We start from the raw sequence: 20,577 nt of genomic DNA, 5'->3' as shown, positions 1-20,577 counted from the left end.
ACAGTAGTGTCATTCGGCCTTTCGTGAGTTTTGTGTTTATGGAGTGGTGTCGAATGGCCCTCTAGAGAGGGCAGAAGCGGGTGACTAGTAATGACGTCTGTAAATTGAAATAATACTTTTCTTTGGGAAGTGTCAAAATAAAAACATTTATTTTCACTCAAAATGGACTTATATAATGTAATGATATAATCTAATGATAATGACGAAGAAAAACAAAAGAAGATTAACAACACTTTATATTGGCAGTCACCGTTTAAAAAAAAAAAAAAAGTTTAAACAGTTTGTAGAAATTGTTGCCAACTAGTTGTAACCTAATAGAATGTAACAAGCAAGTTCAAAGCGCACATTTTTAAGCATGCGTACTACGGTGCCTCAGGGAGACAACCGTTTGCAAGCCTACCACCAGTTACTATGTTTGCTAAGTTTGTCTCCTTTGGGTATCTGTGGCAGAAAGATGGCAGTGAAACATGTCAGCCTTCTGCAAGGTGAGGCGTGACCAGTGTAATTTAAATAGCGATTAATGGACCTATGATAAAATATATGTAAAAAAAAAAAAAGTACTTTGATGTGAAAGAATTGGTTTTTGGTATACAGGTATTATTGAAATTCATCATCATCATCATCATCATCATCATCATCATCATCATCATCATTTTCATTTATTTCAGGCAATAGTTTACAGTTGAACACAGCAGCAACAAGTCATACTGTAGTTTAAATAAGAGAAAAGAGCGGGTAATTTGATTCTGCCTGAAAGGGAGTGGGAAGAAGAAAATTTATTTAATCCCACCCCCGTCTCTAATCTATAAAAATACAAATATACAGTACTTCCTGCAAGTTACAGTATTTCTATCTTAAACATGTTTTTTTTATCAATATATATACCAAATAATGGCATACCATTAACTGAATTATTAAGTGCTAATAATGGTGATGTTATCATAGGTAACAGATATCACATTCTTATGGTTCATACCAACAATGGTAATACATTATATATTCCAAGAATAAGACATAAACATACATATCAACTTTAGTAATAGACAATAACAGCAGTAGCAGCAGCAAGGACACATTTACACCAAGTATTTATAAATTCAAGGTCCTCTGACATATTGTGACCAAACCATGTTTTTATATAACATTTTAGATCTGAAAATATTTTGGGATTGCTAATGTTGAGTACCCAGACTATTCCAATATTTCACACCACATACTGACACACAAAAATATTTGCAATTTATTCTAAATTTGGGTATTGTAAATTTTCCATATCCTCTCAAATTATGAACGAACTCTTTAATTTTAAATAACTGTTGTAGATTAATTAGAAATGATTAGTTTTATTTGTATGTTTGTTTTTTGTGTTTCTGTAAAGCGCTTTGTGACAGCTCAGGCTGTTTGAAAGCGCTATATAAATAAAGTTGAGTTGATTTGAGTTTGGTTTAACATTGAAAAAAATTGTAAAAAAAATAAAAAAATTAAAAAAATTCTACACAGTGTCCCTTTAAAAAGAGCAAGCGAGAGAAACATAGCTCAAGTGAATTTTGGCATAAATTTCATTCAAGGGCATATCAGCATAAGAACCCAGATCTGGGAGTGACATTATGACCAAACTGACCTGGAAGGACCTTTACACGAATGAAAGTTTTGGGAGCTTTCTGCTTATTGTTTTAGGTTTTCTTGTATTTTTTCCCAATTCTTTTTTCTTCCTCTGTCTAATAAATTTATTATTAGTAATAATAATAATCATAACAATAATAAAAAAAAGAAGAAGAAAAAGTGTTGTGCAGGTTTGCAACACGGGAGGTGTAGTTCCACCTTCGAGAATTCCATCCTTCATTCTATAGGGCGTGATTGGCTGCACTGCAGAAAACGTCATGTGGGTTTTCCCCGCGTCATTCCATTCTTGCGCATGCTCACCTGCACACAAGACAGCCACCAGCAGCAAAAGCAAACGCGAAAACATTGGACAGAAGAGAGGAGCAGCCCCCTTTTCCTGACAGCGAAGCTCCCGTTTGTACGTACGCTTCTACTTTCTGTTTCGTATCAGATAAGCATAGTATTTATTGCATACATCAAGCTTTGTCAGTTTTTAATGTTTGAGCGAATTTTTCATGCGATTGTCTGCTTATTTGAACGGTGTCGGAGTTCTCCGTCCCGTCCGTTGCTGGCAGGGCTATTTATTTATTTATTTATTTATTTACTTTGTAACCGTTATAGACGTTTTACCACAATTGTTTACCCAGTGTTTGGCCTCTTTTACAAAACCAAGTTATCACCGTACAGTGAAAAATGGCTACGCAGTGACGCTTATCACACTGCAGCGTGCAACCTTCCAGGAAACGCCAGGCAGCCTTTTGCTGTGTTTATTCAGTGCTGCTTCCTTTATCAGCAGCTCCGCTTCCAGCTTGAGCTCTAGGTTCAAATTACAGGTCTGCGGCGATGATCAAGAATGATACTTTAAAACAGACTCATAAATTCATCTTGTACAATAAAATATTATCTCTTATTGAAACTGTTCGTGAATGATATTTTAAAACGTGCATCCAAATATGGTCGTTCCGTTGTTAGATTTGGAATGAAAACAGAGACCCATCATTTATTTCTGTCTTGGTAAGTCTGTCTCAATTGTGTTGGCCTGGTGGTCTATTATAAATAGAGCAGCAGTGACGCTGGTAAACAAATTAAGATTAATTAATTTATAAGGCCATACTATTGTTTTGACCCTGTACTATTGACCCCCAGACAAAGGCCACATTTTCACATTATCAAGTGTGCAGAGAAGATAATTTGCATGAAATAGTAACTGTTGATTGGAGCTACAGTGTACTTTGTGTGTATGTGGTTGGTTAATGACAGTCAGCCTGCTTTTTTTTTCTTTTCCTGTAGCCACTTTATTGTCTCTCCTGCAGACACAGGAAATGAGTTATGTTCTGTCATATTGTTTTGATTGATAGGCAGAGCTGGGGGGGACGGTTACTTTAAAAATGTATTCCGATACAGTTATCTGTTTAAAATTGTACCGTAGTTAGTAACATAATTCAAGTAGCCACCATAATATTAAAGAAATGTTTACTAAATAAATTATTACTTTTAATTGCTTTTGGATTACTCCAATATATTGACAAAAATTTATGTTATGACTTGTCTGATCTTTTCTGTCTTATGGACGTTGAACAAATGTGGTTTTGGAATGCGACAGGAAGCCTGATCATCCCACAATTCAAATCCAAGGCACAATAACTCTGAGATAGACAAGATAACCGCCTTGTGCACTTTGCTGCAGAGTTAATTTCGACATCACGTTTTTTGTGTGAATGTCATTTAAAATTAATCAGTAAGTCCTCCTCTGAGTATGGTACAAACCAGTCCAAATTGGTTCCCTTCAAGTCACATTTAAACTGACAGCGCAATGACCAGCTCCCTGTCTCATTTACTTGCTGGTCAACAAAAACCCGACATGGGAAGACCAATGGCGGTCCATTGAGCTATATTGTGACCAATTGTTATCCACTTAACTCCAGGAAAGTTTATTTGGCCAACGAGTTTAAGCACGGGCGAGAACTCGACTGCAGCATTTCTGTCCTTGCATTAAAAATGTAATCCTTGTTTGTTTTGGACCTCTTGAGTTTGTGGCTCTAGTGAGAAGCTAAATTAAATACATTTATTTTCTAGTACAATAAATCAATTAATTACCAGAATTGTATCGAAATGTCTACCTTTGCAAATATAATGATGCTCACAATAGCGTTAAGAGTTATTTGGTTAACAGTATGATTATTTGGCTTTGTTTAAAACTTCACTGTTTTTCCCACATAATGAAAAAGAAGCATGATGCAGTGTAGGTCAACACAACGTTACAGCCATTATGTTAAGAGTATATTGTTAGCTATTATCTCTCTCAGGGGCACTCAAAACAAGCACTCAATATGGCTCAATCCTTGACGCAACACTTGCATTGAATCTAATTTTAATGTGTGTTTCCATAATGTGTTCACTGAATGATGACATGTTGTAAATAAACCAGACGAGGTTACTACATGAAATGACACGTCAAGTAAAAAATATTATCCTCTCTTTATTGCTCAGTGGTGGTACTCATTGGCCAACCTCATCTACACCTTCCGTATCTTCTGTCAGCCACTTCTGCTTGCCACTCATTTAATGTAGCATGTGATGCTGTTAAGTTGTCACCCAGCCTGATTGCGGTGCTTCTTGAGAGAGCTGCTCTTAGTTATATTTTCATTGTCATTCAAACTATCTGGAAGTGCAACCAATTTTTAAGGAATGTTGATTTTGTGTTCAAATGTAGTGCAATGTATAGTGCTTGTCGTTTATGGTTGATAAACACGATTGTTTTTGATTGATGTTAAAATCAGGATTAATAAATATGATGATTGTTTCCAAAGTGCATTATTTATTCAACTACCAAAACTTAACTTTAAATCTAATGTGAACGAACAACCAGAAAGTAACAAGTACAAGGCTCGAAATAAGTGGAAGTCACTGATGAGCAAAACTGCTCCTCAAAGCAAAAAGTTATTTCGAGCCTTGGGCACCTCTGATTGCAGTGGCAGACATACTTTGGCCAGTAATTTGATTCCCCTCCTGTGCATTACTGGAACAATGCTAGTCATCAGATTTAATGTCCTCGTCGACTTAAACACATTACAGACAATGTGACTGCAGAAAAAGGACAGTTCATCTAGTCTCAGTCAATTAAGGGGATACTGTACTCCACTTATTATGCCATTATAGCAATAAAAGGTTACTATTTTGTCTTTAATTAATTTGATACTTTTATTATTTTTCACGTACAATTTGTACCTTTTAAAAACACATTTTCCAACTTGCTGTCAACTGAAAATGACATCACAAGGGCTCAGGTAACCAATCGCAGCTCAGCTTGTGAATGTCACATGACCAAACCGAGAAAAAAGCATGCGTAATACCCCATTGCATTATGGGGCGAAAATGACGAACCTAAATCATGCACGGCAGGCATAATAAATGGTAAAATTAAATAAAATAGTAAGTAAAATAAATCGTAAGTGGCGCAAATGCCTAAAAAAATTGGGTTTTTGTTTTCACTCGCGCATGCGCAAATAATACCCCGTGGCATTATGGGAAGGTATGCTAACTTTGTAGCAATGTAGCCTCCAAGTATGTTTGAACATACCTGCGAGTATGTTCCAACATATTTGTGAGTATGTTCGAACGTATTTGTGACTATGTTCGAACGTATTTGCGACTATGTTCGAACGTATTTGCGACTATGTTCGAACGTATTTGCGACTATGTTTGAACGCATTTGCGACTATGTTCGAACGCATTTGCGACTATGTTCGAACATACTCGCCAGCCAAAAATGTTTACTCCACAATGGCAGCTCTACGCTTTCGTAGTTTTACAAGCAGTGAGTATGACTATCTGATAAACATTAGCACGCTAGCAATTTAAAGCAAAGCACTCTTGTTTTCTTTTCACAGATGCAGTGTTGGTGATGTCCATAACATAACTTACAGATCAACACAATCAAGGCAAATGAAACCTCATGCAGCAACAATCGTGTTCCTGCAGAGCACTTAGTAGCTCAATCTGAAACCTATAGGGAAAGAACCAGCATAGATTCCATTGCAATGGACAACCTCATAGACTTTGATCTACCATCTGAGGCTACAACTCTTACTGTGATGAACGATGCCATTCAGGGCCATTCAGGCTTTCTGTCCCCAGAGCACCCGTCCTCCAGATTCCCCCAGCAACCCTCAATGCCCGAGCCGATCGCACCCACCGAGTCCAGTTCACGTCACCATGATGAAGATGAAGAAGAAAATGAGAGCGACGCAACAGAGTCGGCAGACAGTGAGAATGACATGGATCCACCCTCAACTATGTGGGAACTGAGACGGTCTTCATCCTCTTCTGTTCTCAGTAGTGAGGAAACTGATGCTGAGGCCTTAGAGAGAAGGGAGTTCATGAAGGCGTATGTGGAGAAAGTGTTTCATGGAAGGTAAGGTGCACGGTCGGGAAGATGCTTGATTATTTACTTAATAAAGAACATTGAATTGTGCTATTCTGACTGAATTGTTATTGTTAGAGCCCATCTGCATTCAACCAACAGGGGCAGTGACTTTCATATCCAGCAGATGGCGCTGTAACTTTGTGCATCGGTTGAGGATCATTTCTGTAGATTTTTAAATCTCTCACTGTAGTTTTAGATGTTTCGTGTCTCTTGTGTCAAAATATTTTTCTGCGGCATTTATCATCCATTGTACATGTTATGAAACTGACGGCTTGTGTTTTCAATCTTCTCTTTCTTTGATTTTTTTTTCACAACCTTTTCTCAGGCAGGACTTGGACCAAGAAGAGAAAGCTCGTTTTGGAGAGCTATGCACTGGCGAGAATGGCAAAGGCAGGGAATGGTTTGCGAAATACGTCAGTGCACAGGTAAACAAGGAAGAAATTATCAGTCTAAAACAATCTAGTTTGACTAGTCTATTTACCAGATACCAAATGACAGACATGTGACTTTTTTTTCCCCTCAGTGTAATCATTTATTGTGATTTCTTGACTGACAAATCCTTCCTCTCCATTTAAAATCATTAGAGCTGAATGCTGTACAGGAAATGCAGAAAATCTTCTTGATTTGTAATTTTCTCTTCCCCCACTCAGCGCTGCCACTCCAAATGTGTGAGTGAAGCTACCTTCTATCGACTGGTGCAGTCATTTGCAGTCGTGCTATTTGAGTAAGTCAGAAAATTAATATTATCTTTAGCACTAGATAAAAGAATGAAATGCATGATTGCTGCTGTTTGAATTCAGTGTAAGCATTTTTTTTTTTTTTGCAGATGTTACCAAATGGATGGCTACAGCCCAGCAAAAAACCTCATGACTATGTGCTTTACATACTACTATATTGGTAAATAAATTTTTCCCCTCACACAAAAATGTAAACGACCAGAGACTTCTACTAATACAGTATTTAGAAGAATAACTTTGCATAGAGTGGAATGTAATTTCATTGTTGTTAATGTATAAATCAAGGTTAAGTGACCCCGAATTGCCTTTCTATGTATTTTCCTGTAAAGGGAAGTCCCAGCCATCTCCCGCAGAGCTCCTTGATCGAGGTGTCCCTCCAGCTGGACTGGACTCGTATTTAAACAAGGCCAACTCCTGGCTCTCTGTTAAGAAGGACGCCGCCGAGCGCCTGCTTAAGAACTCATCCAAGACTGACGTCAAAGGCTTTTTTGGCGGCCTGGAAAGCAAACTGAGAAGCTCGGTAACTCAAAAGTCAGAGTAAGCAAACATAACGTCTTCGTTTGGCTCTTCTTGAGAACTTTATGTTTCTGATTTAATGCACCCTTTCCGCTTGTATTCACTGCAGGGGTGTTGAAAATCCAGTTGAGACAAAACCCAAATCAGGTAAAGGGCATTAAACTTACTTTGTGTTTTGTTTTATTTAATGGAAATTTCCTATTGCATTTGCATGACTTCATTCATGTTTATTAATGTTAATTTGATGATGCTTAACAGCATTCAACATAACATTTTCACCCTAGTGTCAGAGGCTCCAGAGGTAAAGAAGGGAGAAAAGGTTTACTTGTACACCCATCTGAAGCAGCAACCCATCTGGTATGTGTTGTCTTGTCCATTTGTACAGCGTTAAAGAATTAAAAAAAATGAAAAATTGAACTTTACTCTCAGTCTCCATTTTACAGTACATACTGTATTGTGTTTAGAACACACTCGCTTACAACATAGGGCCGCTATCTTACGTGGGTCTGGCACCAATAAATTCATTCGAGCTCTTTTATTTATTTAGCGATTTTGACGCAGATTGTTTTGTTACAAACATAAGACATTTAGCGATGACAATTTTCTCCCTTTTCTGTTCTAGAGACCACAAACAAACCCTAAAAAGTATCTTAGTTAGTAGTGGTGAATTTCACTCAGAGTCCGTCAGCAATAAGTTGTCCGTGCGGAAACACGAAATATTCCTTCCGGGTCTCACGGCAACTTCTTGGTGGCGCCAACATGTTTTTTTTGTTTTTTTGTTTTTTAAATTAAACTTCGATTAAGCTTCGATGCCTGCATTTTTGGGTCGACCCCAGCCCTAAACAAAAGTAATTTTCTGATGATTAATGTACTTAAGTATTGGAAGTAAGTCTTTAACTTTAGTGTACTTCAGTGGCGTAATTAAAGCTTTGCATGTTGGATATGGTGTTAGCTAGCAAACTTTAGCCTTGCCATGATGTTAGCAATATGTGTAAACAAGCTCATAATATCCAACAGAACCTGACATTTTAACTTCACTGAGTTAATATAAATTAGCTGATCCTAAATTGTTATTCTTATTCAGTTTGGACAGGAACTTTTTGAATGCAAATATTTCTATCACATAATCCGTTCTGTAGGCTGCATCATACAGTTGCAAGAGTCTTTCAGGCCAATGTATGAGAACAATACCTGTAAATACTCCCACAGGTGTGTAATGTTGTCCTCGTTATTAACCACAAAGGAGTCAAAGGAGTTCACAGCCTGTTGGCATCTTGGTCGTTATCTGTTGCTTTATATTTTGTGTGAGCAGCAGGTGCAAATTCATCCATTTGTATTGTGTCAGTATTCTAGTGGGGGGGTTTCCATGTGGATAGGAAGGAGGCAGGTACATTGTGTGCCTCGCTCTGGACAAGCCGGAATACTTCTGCTTTGTATCATGTTCAGGAAATACATGAATGAACAATTTCTTCTGATTTTATTTTGGAGTAATAGTGGAGAGATGAATAAGGGGGGCATATATCAGAGTGAAAACATCCTTTTTATTCTGGAAATGTAGTCGCATAAAGTGAATGTTGATAGAAATATAAATTACCAAGTAAAACACGGATATGTGAAATTCCACTTAAATACTGCAACCAAAATATTTGTACATTGTTACATTAAAAGACTGGGTACCACCTGGACTGTCAGCTATCATTCGTAGGCCACATATAGATGAACAATCAGTCACATTTGCATCTATGGACAGTTAGAGTATTCAATCAACTTAATAAGCACGCTGTTGGAATATGGAGTACATGCAAACGCCGCACAATAGGAAATTTGAACACTGAACCTCTCGACTGTAATGAGCTAACCATTATCACACCATTCTGTCAATAGGACAGTCTATTAATATTTAAAAATATATACAGTTATGCATGTGCATTGCTTTTAAGTATTTATGTTAAACATTTCTATAGAAGTAACAAAAAACTATTCTCCATCTTTTTTTTTTTATTTGCTCCCTATCAGGCACACATTACGATTTTGGAACGCTGCATTTTTTGATGCAGTTCATTGTGAGCGGAAAAAGAGGTCACCAACAACAAGGTGAGTCTAAACATCATACGGGACTAAATAAGATTTCCTCGATTATATGATGTGGAATTGTTTTTGAAAATATGAGAAAATGTTCTTTCCTGTGTGTGCTTGTGTGTCTGGGTGAAGTTTGCCCCTCTTTTCTATTCGCTCTCTTTCTGCATGTGGACTTAACCGTGTCTTCTTGTGCCTTGCTGCCGAGCAGGGGAATACAAGATGGAGAGAAAGATAAGAGGTCTGTCTTACATATGACTGCTGCTCTCACAAAGGATAATCCAAAAAAAAAAAAAAAGAAGAACAAGACTTTTTGAAATGTATCCAAACAATTCGATGCTATTGTGCCTGTCCTGTTTTTATGCGCATGGCTTCATGTGATTCAGCAGGCTCTTCGTAATGGAACATTTTTGGTTCTGTTAAACGCTGGTTTATGTTTTTAGTTCTTTGCTTTTGAGGTCTGGACTTGAGGCTGCCCAAGTTGGACTATGAAAAAATGGCAGCGCTTGCTCTGCCTCTGACAGCGCAAAAGGATGACAGAACGTCTGCTTAATAACTACGTTGAAGTTTTTCTTTTTCTTTTTTTTTTTTTTAATCTTAAAATGGCTTCCTTTAAAACCAGAATTCTGTGTCACATTGTAGCCAAAGGTACAATCCTGATGGATTCATGCGATTTGTTCATCCTTGTGGAAACCAAGTTGCTATGACTTTGACTTCTTGTTGTAAGGCATGCTTGTTTTTGTTCCAGCTTTTTTTCTCTGCCTATAATGTCCTCGTCGTACTTTATATTAATCTGTCTTTATTTGGTGGTGTGTGTTGGCATGTCATCAACATTTTCTGGAACCAGCAGGTCCACTGCTTGCTTTTCACTTCTGCTTCACAGCTCAATGCATCATTTTCTGATTTCCTGTATGCAGTCTCTTTTCTTCTTCTTTTTTTAGCAAAAGAAGCAAAACATTCTGCTGCTATTTTGCCATTTTACAGCAACATATTTTACAAAACAGCACAAGCACTAGAAATGTTGAAATGTGTCTTATGTGTATAATTAATGTTGGAAAATGTTGAAGCAGACATGGTGAATAAGACTTACAACAAGTTGTCCTTCATGGTGTTTGATCCATGAATGAATGTTTCCTGCTTCACTTATACTTACTCTTTAAACATTATATTAACATTTTAACTTAATGAAACCAAGATTGCAACAGATAACGAGACTGGAAGAGGAATGAGAATTTTATTTATAGAATAACAAATTTTGACATTCCGCTCCTTTTTAATGTAGTGTAAAAAATACTGAAACGTTGAAGAGTTGGAAATGTGCGTTAAAAGATTAGAGAAAGTCAAATTAAGGTCACCTGTAAAGGTTTTATAGTACATGTGTCCCAAGGATGAATCAGTATTTGTTAGTGGTTGATGTTCTAACTCATTAATCAGACTCAGTTAACAGTAAAATATTTATTTTCTATATATTGTATTTAAAAAAAAAAAAAAGTGTTTTTTTAATTTTTAATTTTTATTTTTTTTTATTTATTTTTATTTATTTATTTTTTTTGAGAATTCATGGCAAACTTTTTCTGTCAACAGGGAAAAGTGGTGTCACATGACCCAGGAGGAAAGAGACGACACCTCCAAAATGGATGAGAACATTGCCTTTGGCCAGCTGGGGTAAGGAAGCTGCCTTCTGTGTAGTCTTCATCATTCAGTAAATTGCAAGAAATTGCATCTTTTGGTACTGTGAAAGAGCCTTGCTAATCATATTTGTATGAAAAAAATAAAACAAACACTTTGAACAATCAACACACCTTCTGTATTATTACGCAGCTCAGCAAACTAGTTCCCATTCATTACTCCTTGCATCAGCACCCAAGTGGAAAAACGGATTCAAGAATTCAATCAAATCTTAATTAGATCTCCACAGATAATTGAGCGCAAGCCATTCTTTTCAGTGAACTTGAGCAAGCATTGGATAAAACAACAGGAGAGCAAACATTAAAAACAATTACCGGTACAGCATATCCAAAAGCAAAATAGTTGTCATCAAAAAAAGATCATTTATGCTATGATGTTTTGCTTTTATTTTTCAGGACATTTACTCACAACATGCTGGCGTTTGGCCTCAGTAAAAAACTGTGCAACGATTTTCTGAAAAAGCAGGCTGTCATTGGAAACCTGAATAAAGGTAATACATTTAAACCATAGTCTGTTTATTAGCGTATGGTATTATTTTAAGTTTGGCACTGGCACTTTGCACACTATTGAGTTCTCAGACATCTTACACCCTAAAAACATTTGGCTCAAAAATAACCCAAATATAGGTTTAAAAAAAACAAAAAACAAAAAAACAGATCCTTTACTTGGGTCAATTAGACCCAAAATTGGGTCATATTGTATTTAAAAAAAAACAACAAAAAAAACAGAAAGTTGGGTCAGTTTGACCCACCTTGGGGTCTGAAATGGGGTGATTTTTCTATAAAACAACCCAGGAAGTTGAGTTGGGTTAGGCTGGATGGATGTCAAATGATATCAACTTTCCAAAGCTCTGTTTTCTTATACAATATACAGCAAATTATTGGTTGCAAAGAGATTGAGCATAAGATCAGCGAGGAGTTAATAAATTAAGTGATAAAATGTGCTTTATTAGAAGGTTCTATAACCTCTGACCCAAAGCAAAAAAAAATCCAGAAAGGATCTCACACAACTTTATTTTGTTTTGTTTTTATTTGTTTTGTTTTTTTTAGCATAATAATAATAAGGTAATTTTGCATAAAACAACCTATAAAATTGGTTCAAATACTCTACTTGGGTCAATTTGACCCACCTTTCTGTTTGTTTGTTTGTTTGTTTTGGGGTTTTTTTTTCAGAGGTTATAGAGTCTTCTAATAAAGCACTTTTTTTTCACTTAATTTATTAACTCCTCACTGATTTTATGTTTAATCTATATATATATATATATATATATATATATATATATATATATATATATATATATATATATATATATATATATATATATATATATATATATATATAGTTTTGTTTTTTGTTTGTTTTTTTTAATCCATAATTGAGTTACTTTTGACCAAACTGTTTTTGGAATGTATAACCATTTACTGTAAAGACTTGTATGTTTGTTTGTTTTCAAGAATACCAAAATGACATCATTTAAATCTTCACAGAACAGTACACGTTGCTAAGTGACCACATTGAGAAAATGGCGGCAGAGTGAGGGTCAGGACGACATTGTGGATTTCAAAGTCTCCGGTCTTCGCTTCGCATGAGCCAAACCTAATCAATGTCAAGTGGAATGGAAAACACATTACTGTAGTGAACTGTATCATAGTCGTAGCAAAGCCTGTCCGTCCAATTTGGGTGCGCTCTACTCAGCGCACCCTTCATCAGCAATAATACATCATCATCAGCTGTTGCCGCTTCAGTATGTACAATATAACATGTATGTGTAACCTGAAAATGTGCATCTGTGTTGCAACAATGCAACTTACTGTAGGTTTAGTATACTGTGCAATAATCTCTAGTAACTCTTTTCAACTGCTACTACCAGTGACTGAGTATTTTTTTTTTCACTCTCATGAGCGCTCCATAACTTTACACTTTACATCGTCAGAGACTGCTTTAACAAAAATAACGGATTGAGTAGCATTTAAAATAAAGAAAAATTGAGTTGATTCAATTAGATATGGATTTATGGCCAGGAGACTGAACTTATCAGATCGCATAAAGACCGGTAAGTTCAATTCCCCAGTTGTTACATAATGTCTGACTGCATATTATCCAAAATTATCCCTTTGAAATATTTGATATATCCCCATCTAGTTATTCGTTTATACTTTTTTTTGTCCGGGCGTTAAATTGGACAAACAAGTCTCGATAAGTGTTTGTTTAGGAGGAGTGACTGACCAACTTTATGCGCCATCCTCTCGTAGTGAACTTCTACTGTAGCATTCGTCTTCACCAGAAGCAAAATGTGCTTTTAAATGCTTGGTACATTTGAGTGTTGCAAATCATTTCATGTAATTAAAATCAAGTCATTATTGAGCAGATAGTGGGCATTTATTGTCAGACTTTATCAAGTACAGTGTGTGAATTATGTGTCACTATTTGTTCCTGTAAAAAAAAAAAAAAAAAAAAAATGTCCTGATTGTGTTCCATGAGGAAGGATAATGAACGTGAATGTTTGTGTGTTCATGAATACATATGTCTTTACAAATGTTGCACATGCCATACAGCTGATTATAATCATCAGCTTCTTTGCCAGATTGCACTGTTTTATATTATTTGCAACTGTCACTTATTAGCTAGAATATTCATTAGGAAAACTGTTATTTTGTGTTTGTGGGCGTTTTCTCTTTTGAGGTTAACCTCACTATGTGGCAGCTTTATGATGCTTTTTTTTTTTTTATGCCTATAGTTTGTTGTTGATCACAAAATGTGTGTTATGTGTTTGAAGCATTTATTTGTATATTGTAGTGTTTATCTGTACAGTAGATAATACTCTGCCTTTACTTTTGATACCCACTTGAAGAATCCATCCAGTTCCCCTTAATGCCTTTGTTCCACTCATTGCAGTGCACCTATGCTTCTAACTGGTATTTGTATCGTGAATTAAGTAAGCATGTTCCGGGCTGTTTAGAATGTGGTACTGCAGAATGTTGAGGTCAGAGACGTGAATTTAGAAGTCAGTTTGAAATTCAACCAGAAACAATAGATGAGCAGGGCACTCTGTGAAGAACACGAGGTTAAATTGACTGAGTTGTAGCTCCTGAATTCTCAGAAATGTGTTCAGATGTGCATTTTTTTTTATTTCATTATTTTTTATTTTATTTTTTTTATTTTTTTTAATGCATGTGCAAGTCTATGTTAAATCAAGATGCTGTATTAAATGTATTTTTATGGTGATATTTTGTGAGCTTTTTTTTCCTCAAGGTTATCAGTTATCATGTCTGAGGGGGGGGATTACAATACATACATGGTACACCAAACAAAAACATAATTTCAGAATGATTTTTCTTTAAAAAAAAAAATTTGATTGCTGTGGTAATTGGCAGTGGTAGAACATACTACAATATCTGTCATTATGGAGTGAGACATTTGTGTGACATAAATATTCACAAAAATCATTGAAAACACCCTTTATAGCCTTAACATAATTTGAATTCCTTGTATTGAAAAACAAATTCAAATTGTTTGCTATAAAACCTTCCAAAAAAAGTAGTGAAAATAGTTATTTTGCTTGGTAATGAGCTACTTTTATTATGAAGTAATTCAGTTACTAACTCAGTTACCTGTACTTTTTTGAGCAAGTAATGAGTTACTAGAACTAATTACTTTTATAAAGTAACGTTCCCAACACTCGAACCCAGATTAAGAACCTCCGCACCACACTATAGAAGCATGTCATGGGAAATCAGACAAGCAAGGTGGTGCCATAGCCACTCACTGAAATACTGAGTTGTCTTAGTATCTTTTACTTTAATTGAAAATGTATTTATGAGTTACAATAACCTTGATAGATTGTGTTGAGAGACATTGAAGCTAAGTTTATTATCATTATTAAGCCATGAGAGTAATGAGAGTTGTGTGGTTAACATCAAAATCAAAACCATGTCAGGCTGAGCAAAGAGAACCTGCTTAAAAAACACTGCACACCAAAGAGTTTCTCTGAGTGTATATGCGTGACTGTGAGCGCTTGTATACGGCTATGTGTCAATGCGAGTGAGGTGTTGATTAGGACCCTCTGTAGCTGTACAATGTGCTGGAGTGTTCCAGTGTTTGAGTTGTAGTTGGAGCTGCCTGCACTCAGTGCTGTGTATAAATAAACAGCAGTCACACTGACTGCACTCTGATTGGCCGTCCTGTAACAAGCTCTGAAAGGCCAGTTTGCAATGTCACAGCACGAACGCCCTCATCCATCTAATTAATGCCAGACCTTTACACAATGGACAACCACGTGAGACGTATTCATTTATTGGCATAGTTGCTCTATTCAAACGGATGTCTGAATTAAATAATGATGCTGTGCATTAAAAATGGGCATCCTGATTATGTCTTTAATCAATATCTTTGCATTAGGATGTCTTTTTTTACGTCTTTGGGTCACAGAGCTGGCAAATCCAGGTCCTGAAAGCAAAAATCCTTCCACAGTTTGTCTTTAGCCCATGATGCTAGCTAGCGAGCAGTGATAATTTCGTTGCCGAAAACTTTTCATCATAGGCTAGTTTTCATCATGATTTTTTTTTTCAGAAATTAAACGAAAACTAAAATAGAAGCCATTCATTGAGACTATAACGATAACTAAAATTGACAATTTCGTCAATGACTAAAACGAAAATGAAAACAGAGTGACGAAAATTCACACAATTCAATCAGTACGAATAAACCACGGGTTGGAGAAAATAACCACTCAAACTGTTCAGTTTTTTTTTAATTTAGGTGAAAACTATGTTATATTATTGTCAGTTCAACATGTTTCATTGAAACTATTAATAAAGACACCTGTTAAATGTTAACCTCGCAATAACAACACAGTAATTTCGTCGGAAAAGGCGGGACATTCTGTACAATAATTCGAGCTGATTGGACGATGCGACATTCTACACGTTTGTTTTAGCCAACCACGGCCACGGAAGAAATGTGTTTGTGTCCGTGTATCGTTCTTGTCGAAGAGGGGGAAAAGCACGAACATCTTACCAGCTAGAAATGCACGAAGCGCCTCTCGCTGTTCACCATTCAACGAAGAAATGGTGAGTAATTCTGCGAGAACAGAATGAATTGTAGCATCCATTCGTCCATGTTAGGTTTGTATGTTAGCCCCGGCGTCGGCGCTGGCTTCCTGGTTTTGTCATAGTTGCATATCCCGCCCCCAAACACAATGTCGCTCTGTGATTTGTCCGAACCACCAGTGGTTCGGGAACGGCAGTTATCTGCGGGAGCGGTACAAGATGGAATTTTCCGGAGTTTGTGAACTCACAAATACCGCGAGAACTCATCTTGCGAGAGCAAGGCTAGTTAAATGGGTCTTGCGTGTTAAAATACAGTTACAAATAGGTGTGTTATAATTTTCTGTATGAAAGTTTTAATGTATGCTACTGAAAAATATCGACTAAACTGTCAATTAAGTCGACTAAAATTGCCCTTTTTTGTCGACTAAACTTGCTCTTTATTTTCGTTGACTAGAATTGAATTAAAAGTAAAATACAATCAGATGACTAAATTGTGACTAAAACTTTAATTTTAGTCAAAGGACTATAACATTAAATTGAGATTTCTTGTCAAAACTAACACTCATAGCGCGCTCCCTAGCAGCCGCTGGTAAACGAGCGCCATAGGTGCTGATAGCTAGCTAGCACCTGGGGCTAAAGCCAAACTGTGGCAGGGTTTTTACTTTCTGAACCTGGATTTGCCACCTCCACTTCTAGAAGTACCAGGTGAATTGAGCATGTCTTCACTGTTGCTATTTTTAATTCTTATTAAGGTCTGGTAGGGCAAAAGATGCACTGTGGATCTGCATTTCAGTCCACAGCAACTTCTCCAGGGACTTTCCTGCAGGAAGCAACCGCCATTAAGAGAGGGTAGAGATGAAAAGCACTCTCCAAAAACAACAGTCTATGTTTATGAAACTGATATAGAAGGCCAGCGCATCAACAGGAGCATCGTTTAATGTAGCGCACATCCTGACAAGCACAAAAAGCCCTACACTGATGGCGGGATTGTTAAAAGGGTGATGACCACAGTGGCAGAATCATCATTCTAGGACCATAAAAGTGAGACAACGATCTTGTCCGCTATTGTTGATCTCCATCTTGGTGCACACTGTGGCGTGGAGGGTGCGTGTGCTGCGGATGTGGTGACACAGATGGAGTTAAGAGTTGCTTCTGGCTTTCACACATTTGTGACAAGTCTGTGGACTGCAATCTGGTGATACAGCACAGTGGTTGTTTTCCATCAAAGGCAGGGTTTGATTGATTTGTTTTGGTTGTTTCAAATTTGACTGAGAAGATAGGGACTTCTTTTGTCTCAGTAGTTACAAGTCTGAGTGAACAACAATAACATGAGGTTACACAAATATCCATTCTAGGACCATTTTAATATCTACATGCTTCCAGCGTGGAAGAACCTTTGCAAAGTGACACCGAAAGACAGAGCAAGCTAGAGTTAGCCGGAGCAGCTAACGAGCGGGTAGCAGGAGCTAGCCTAAGTCATAGGCTGGATCGAGTGGCTAACAAGAGCGGCTTGTCAAGTTATCTTTATTTATATAGCAGTAGAAGAAGCTAGTAAAAACTTTCAAGAACAAAGCAGAGGGCGACAATTGGCGGGAGCCCGAATCACGAGACTCAGCGACAGCCACCTGCAGGCTCCAGCTGTGGAAGGTAAGCGGTGGTCCAACACTAGCTGCAAGCAGGGCTAACTACAGCCGAAGCTGAGCCCAGCTTTCTTCGCACAGTTATATACAATTGTAGTGGTTTTGTATTGATGAATATATAAAGTCGTTTTGTCATTTACTGTATGTAAAAGCCTTGTAAAACAATGGCATGTACACTCATTTTTGTTAGTGTAAACAGAGGAGGCCATCGGTTGTCCACAACTCATAAATTGACATTAATCAAACCAGGCTACACCGAATTGTATTAATTTGTAGCATCTCTGTCATTGTCACTGTGACACAGCCGCTGTACTTTTTAAACAAAACGGAGACATTCAGCGTCCCTCTAACAATAACACATTCAGCAAACACGTTCAATTTGTACAAGAGCAGCTGTATGGTATAAATCTTAAGTATAGTTTGTTTTAGCTTAGTGCTCAAGATGCAGCAAGATGGTGTGCATGTTTACATACGTGTGTACAGAGGGGGTGGCGGCCCAAAGTGATTAAGCTCCGCCTCGTCGGTGGATTAGGCATCAGGGTGGTCCCCGTCATGGGATGGTAATCCTTGCTGCTGTGTACAAGTCCCTTTAGCAGTCTTCATACAAACACACGCACTCACATACACAAACATCAGTATTTATTAAACATTTATCCAAGTAAACTTTCTACACCAAAATCAAATATTTTCAGGTTTCAGGATAAATAGAATGTTCTCACTCATGTTTGTGGATTTCATGTTAGCTATAATCCCGTTGTTTGGATTCTAAAACAGGCTTTATGGGGTACCGTATATGCCACGGAAGAGGCGGGACTGTTTTTGCACATCAGCTTTGGTTCCGGTTCGTTTTGCGACGTGTGGGCAGCGTCAAAATACTTGTGCTTTCGACTTTGTGCCCCTCGGTTGCGTGTTCGCAACCCGGACCGGAACCAAACTCGTGCAAAATCACGGAAGTCGGAAGTCCCGCCTCTTCCGTGGCATATACCCCATTAGTGCAATACAGGTGACCAATGTAAATAATTACAGCATTTGGTATTATGATATTTAAATATAAACAGCATTCTGTTACTGGATCATCTCTGCTCAACATGCTACCATTCCCACAAGTACAATCACCATGTAGCCATCAAAAGTATAAACATTGTCATATTACGGTCATTCTTAACCAAGACTACGAACTCTATTTTAAAACTTCAGTGAAAATTGACACTTGTCTATGACCAAAATGTGAAAAATATGATTAGTGCACATATTAAACAGTATTATGAATGGCAACAAACTTTCCCGTTCTTAATTGATGAAAGGAGACTGATTCTGTCCTCTTTCATCTAAGAACTGCTTCAAACATCAAAGCGTATGTAGGGATGGAAGAATGTTGATTTGTTGTGATTGTATTGTATTGGTGTTAATGTTTTATGTTATGTTTGGGTTTTTTTTTATGTTCTGTAAAGCGCTTTGTGACAGTTCAGGCTGTTTGAAAGCGCTATATAAATAAACTTGAGTTGAGTTCAGTTGAGTTAATTATAAGGTCATTTTTTGTTTATATTAATAAATATGTCAACATTTGATGCTTGACCAAAACTCGTTAGTGTTAAAAAAAAAAAAAAAAAAAAGTAAATAAAATAAAATAAAATAAATTAAAAAAGCATTTCACATGGTCTCACCCGTCTGCATGTCATATTGAACCATGGTTGGATCAAAATTAATTTTAATGTTACCCAATTATATCTTATAACTTATCTTGACTGTGTATTGAGGATAAATAACAATTCTGTTATGGAGGAGGTGGGTCTGAGTACCGGTTTAAAACTTGCATCACAAGCTGTTTGACTAGCAATTAATTAATGTGTCCCAAGACAGCCCATCAGTCTTCATCACAGGCCACACTCCTGCCTTTGCTTATGTGTCTTTCTGTTTCTTTCGAGTGAAAAGGTATAATAAACAAATGGATTAGGAGGCTTGAACCAGTATGTTTTTAAAGCTGCTGGTATTCTATGATGAATAGAGTTGGAAGAAAAAGTATGTGGACTCTGGAATTTCTTCAATTTCTGTATGGAATGGTTGAAGTAGTATGAATTTTATTTATTTTTTTTAAACCCCAATAAACGAACGATGAAATTAAATGCCACACAAACAATTATATGTTGACATATATTTGTTGAAACATGTATATGTGTTTTCATATTTGTATTGAAATAATAACAGCTAGACATTTACAGGACCGCCGCGCCGTGAGGAAAAAGTACCGGTAGTAAATCCTTGGATGTAATAACTGTTCTCACCTCATTTAGCAGCAATAACCTCAACCAAATGTTTCCTGTGATCTTACTGTATTTGTATCCATTTGTAACAACAGTAAAGAATTCTTCTGACACGTTCACAAATTCCTACAAATCTCAGAAACTACACCATCTGTTTTACTGTCTGCTATTATGTAATGCAAAATGGCTGCCACATCCTGGAACTTCAGGTTTTCTCCAGTGGCACTGACAATAAAGGCAGCCTGAGTGGACTTCAGAGGAGGAAGGAAAGAAAGGAAGACACTGAAAGGCATTTGTGTTAGTTTTCACGGAAAATAAGGAGGAAGTCAAGTCAAAAATGTTCCTAATAATAATGTGTTCTATATGCCTCCAATAGTAATGTTACGTAAGTAATCAGTAACGCGTTATGGCCGCCCCTGAAATGGGTAAAAACAGGTGGAGCAGCTAAAAACAGCTCAGCTTGTGAATCTCACATTACCAAACCTAGAAAACAGGTGAGCTGTGATTGGTTACCTGAGCCCTTGTGATGTCATTTTCAGTCGACAGCAATTTGCAAAATGTGTTTTAAAGGTACTAATTATA

At 37.0% G+C, this 20,577-nt stretch overlaps 1 protein-coding gene across 2 annotated transcripts; it reads left to right on the top strand.

The window, feature by feature from the left end:
• The first annotated feature begins 1,917 nt into the window (after positions 1 to 1,917).
• On the top strand, positions 1,918 to 14,271 carry kiaa0513 (KIAA0513 ortholog). 2 transcript variants are annotated; one of them, XM_077516328.1, is made up of 13 exons: positions 1,918 to 2,020; positions 5,493 to 6,016; positions 6,354 to 6,453; positions 6,679 to 6,752; positions 6,855 to 6,925; positions 7,095 to 7,302; positions 7,391 to 7,428; positions 7,566 to 7,638; positions 9,298 to 9,375; positions 9,569 to 9,598; positions 10,942 to 11,022; positions 11,442 to 11,536; positions 12,534 to 14,271. In XM_077516328.1, exons 2-13 carry the CDS (start codon positions 5,643 to 5,645, stop codon positions 12,581 to 12,583), a joined length of 1,272 nt encoding a protein of 423 aa, XP_077372454.1. In that variant the 5' UTR covers positions 1,918 to 2,020; positions 5,493 to 5,642; the 3' UTR covers positions 12,584 to 14,271. The 2 variants fall into 2 exon arrangements, with proteins under 2 accessions (XP_077372454.1, XP_077372455.1); XM_077516329.1 differs by lacking the exon at positions 9,569 to 9,598.
• Positions 14,272 to 20,577: the final 6,306 nt, after the last annotated feature.

The sequence above is a fragment of the Festucalex cinctus genome, chromosome 3, assembly GCF_051991245.1.
Source record: "Festucalex cinctus isolate MCC-2025b chromosome 3, RoL_Fcin_1.0, whole genome shotgun sequence".
Taxonomy (NCBI): Eukaryota; Metazoa; Chordata; class Actinopteri; order Syngnathiformes; family Syngnathidae; genus Festucalex; species Festucalex cinctus.
The sequence above is the reverse complement of the archived record's forward strand: the minus strand, read 5'-3'. Positions and strand labels throughout refer to the sequence as shown.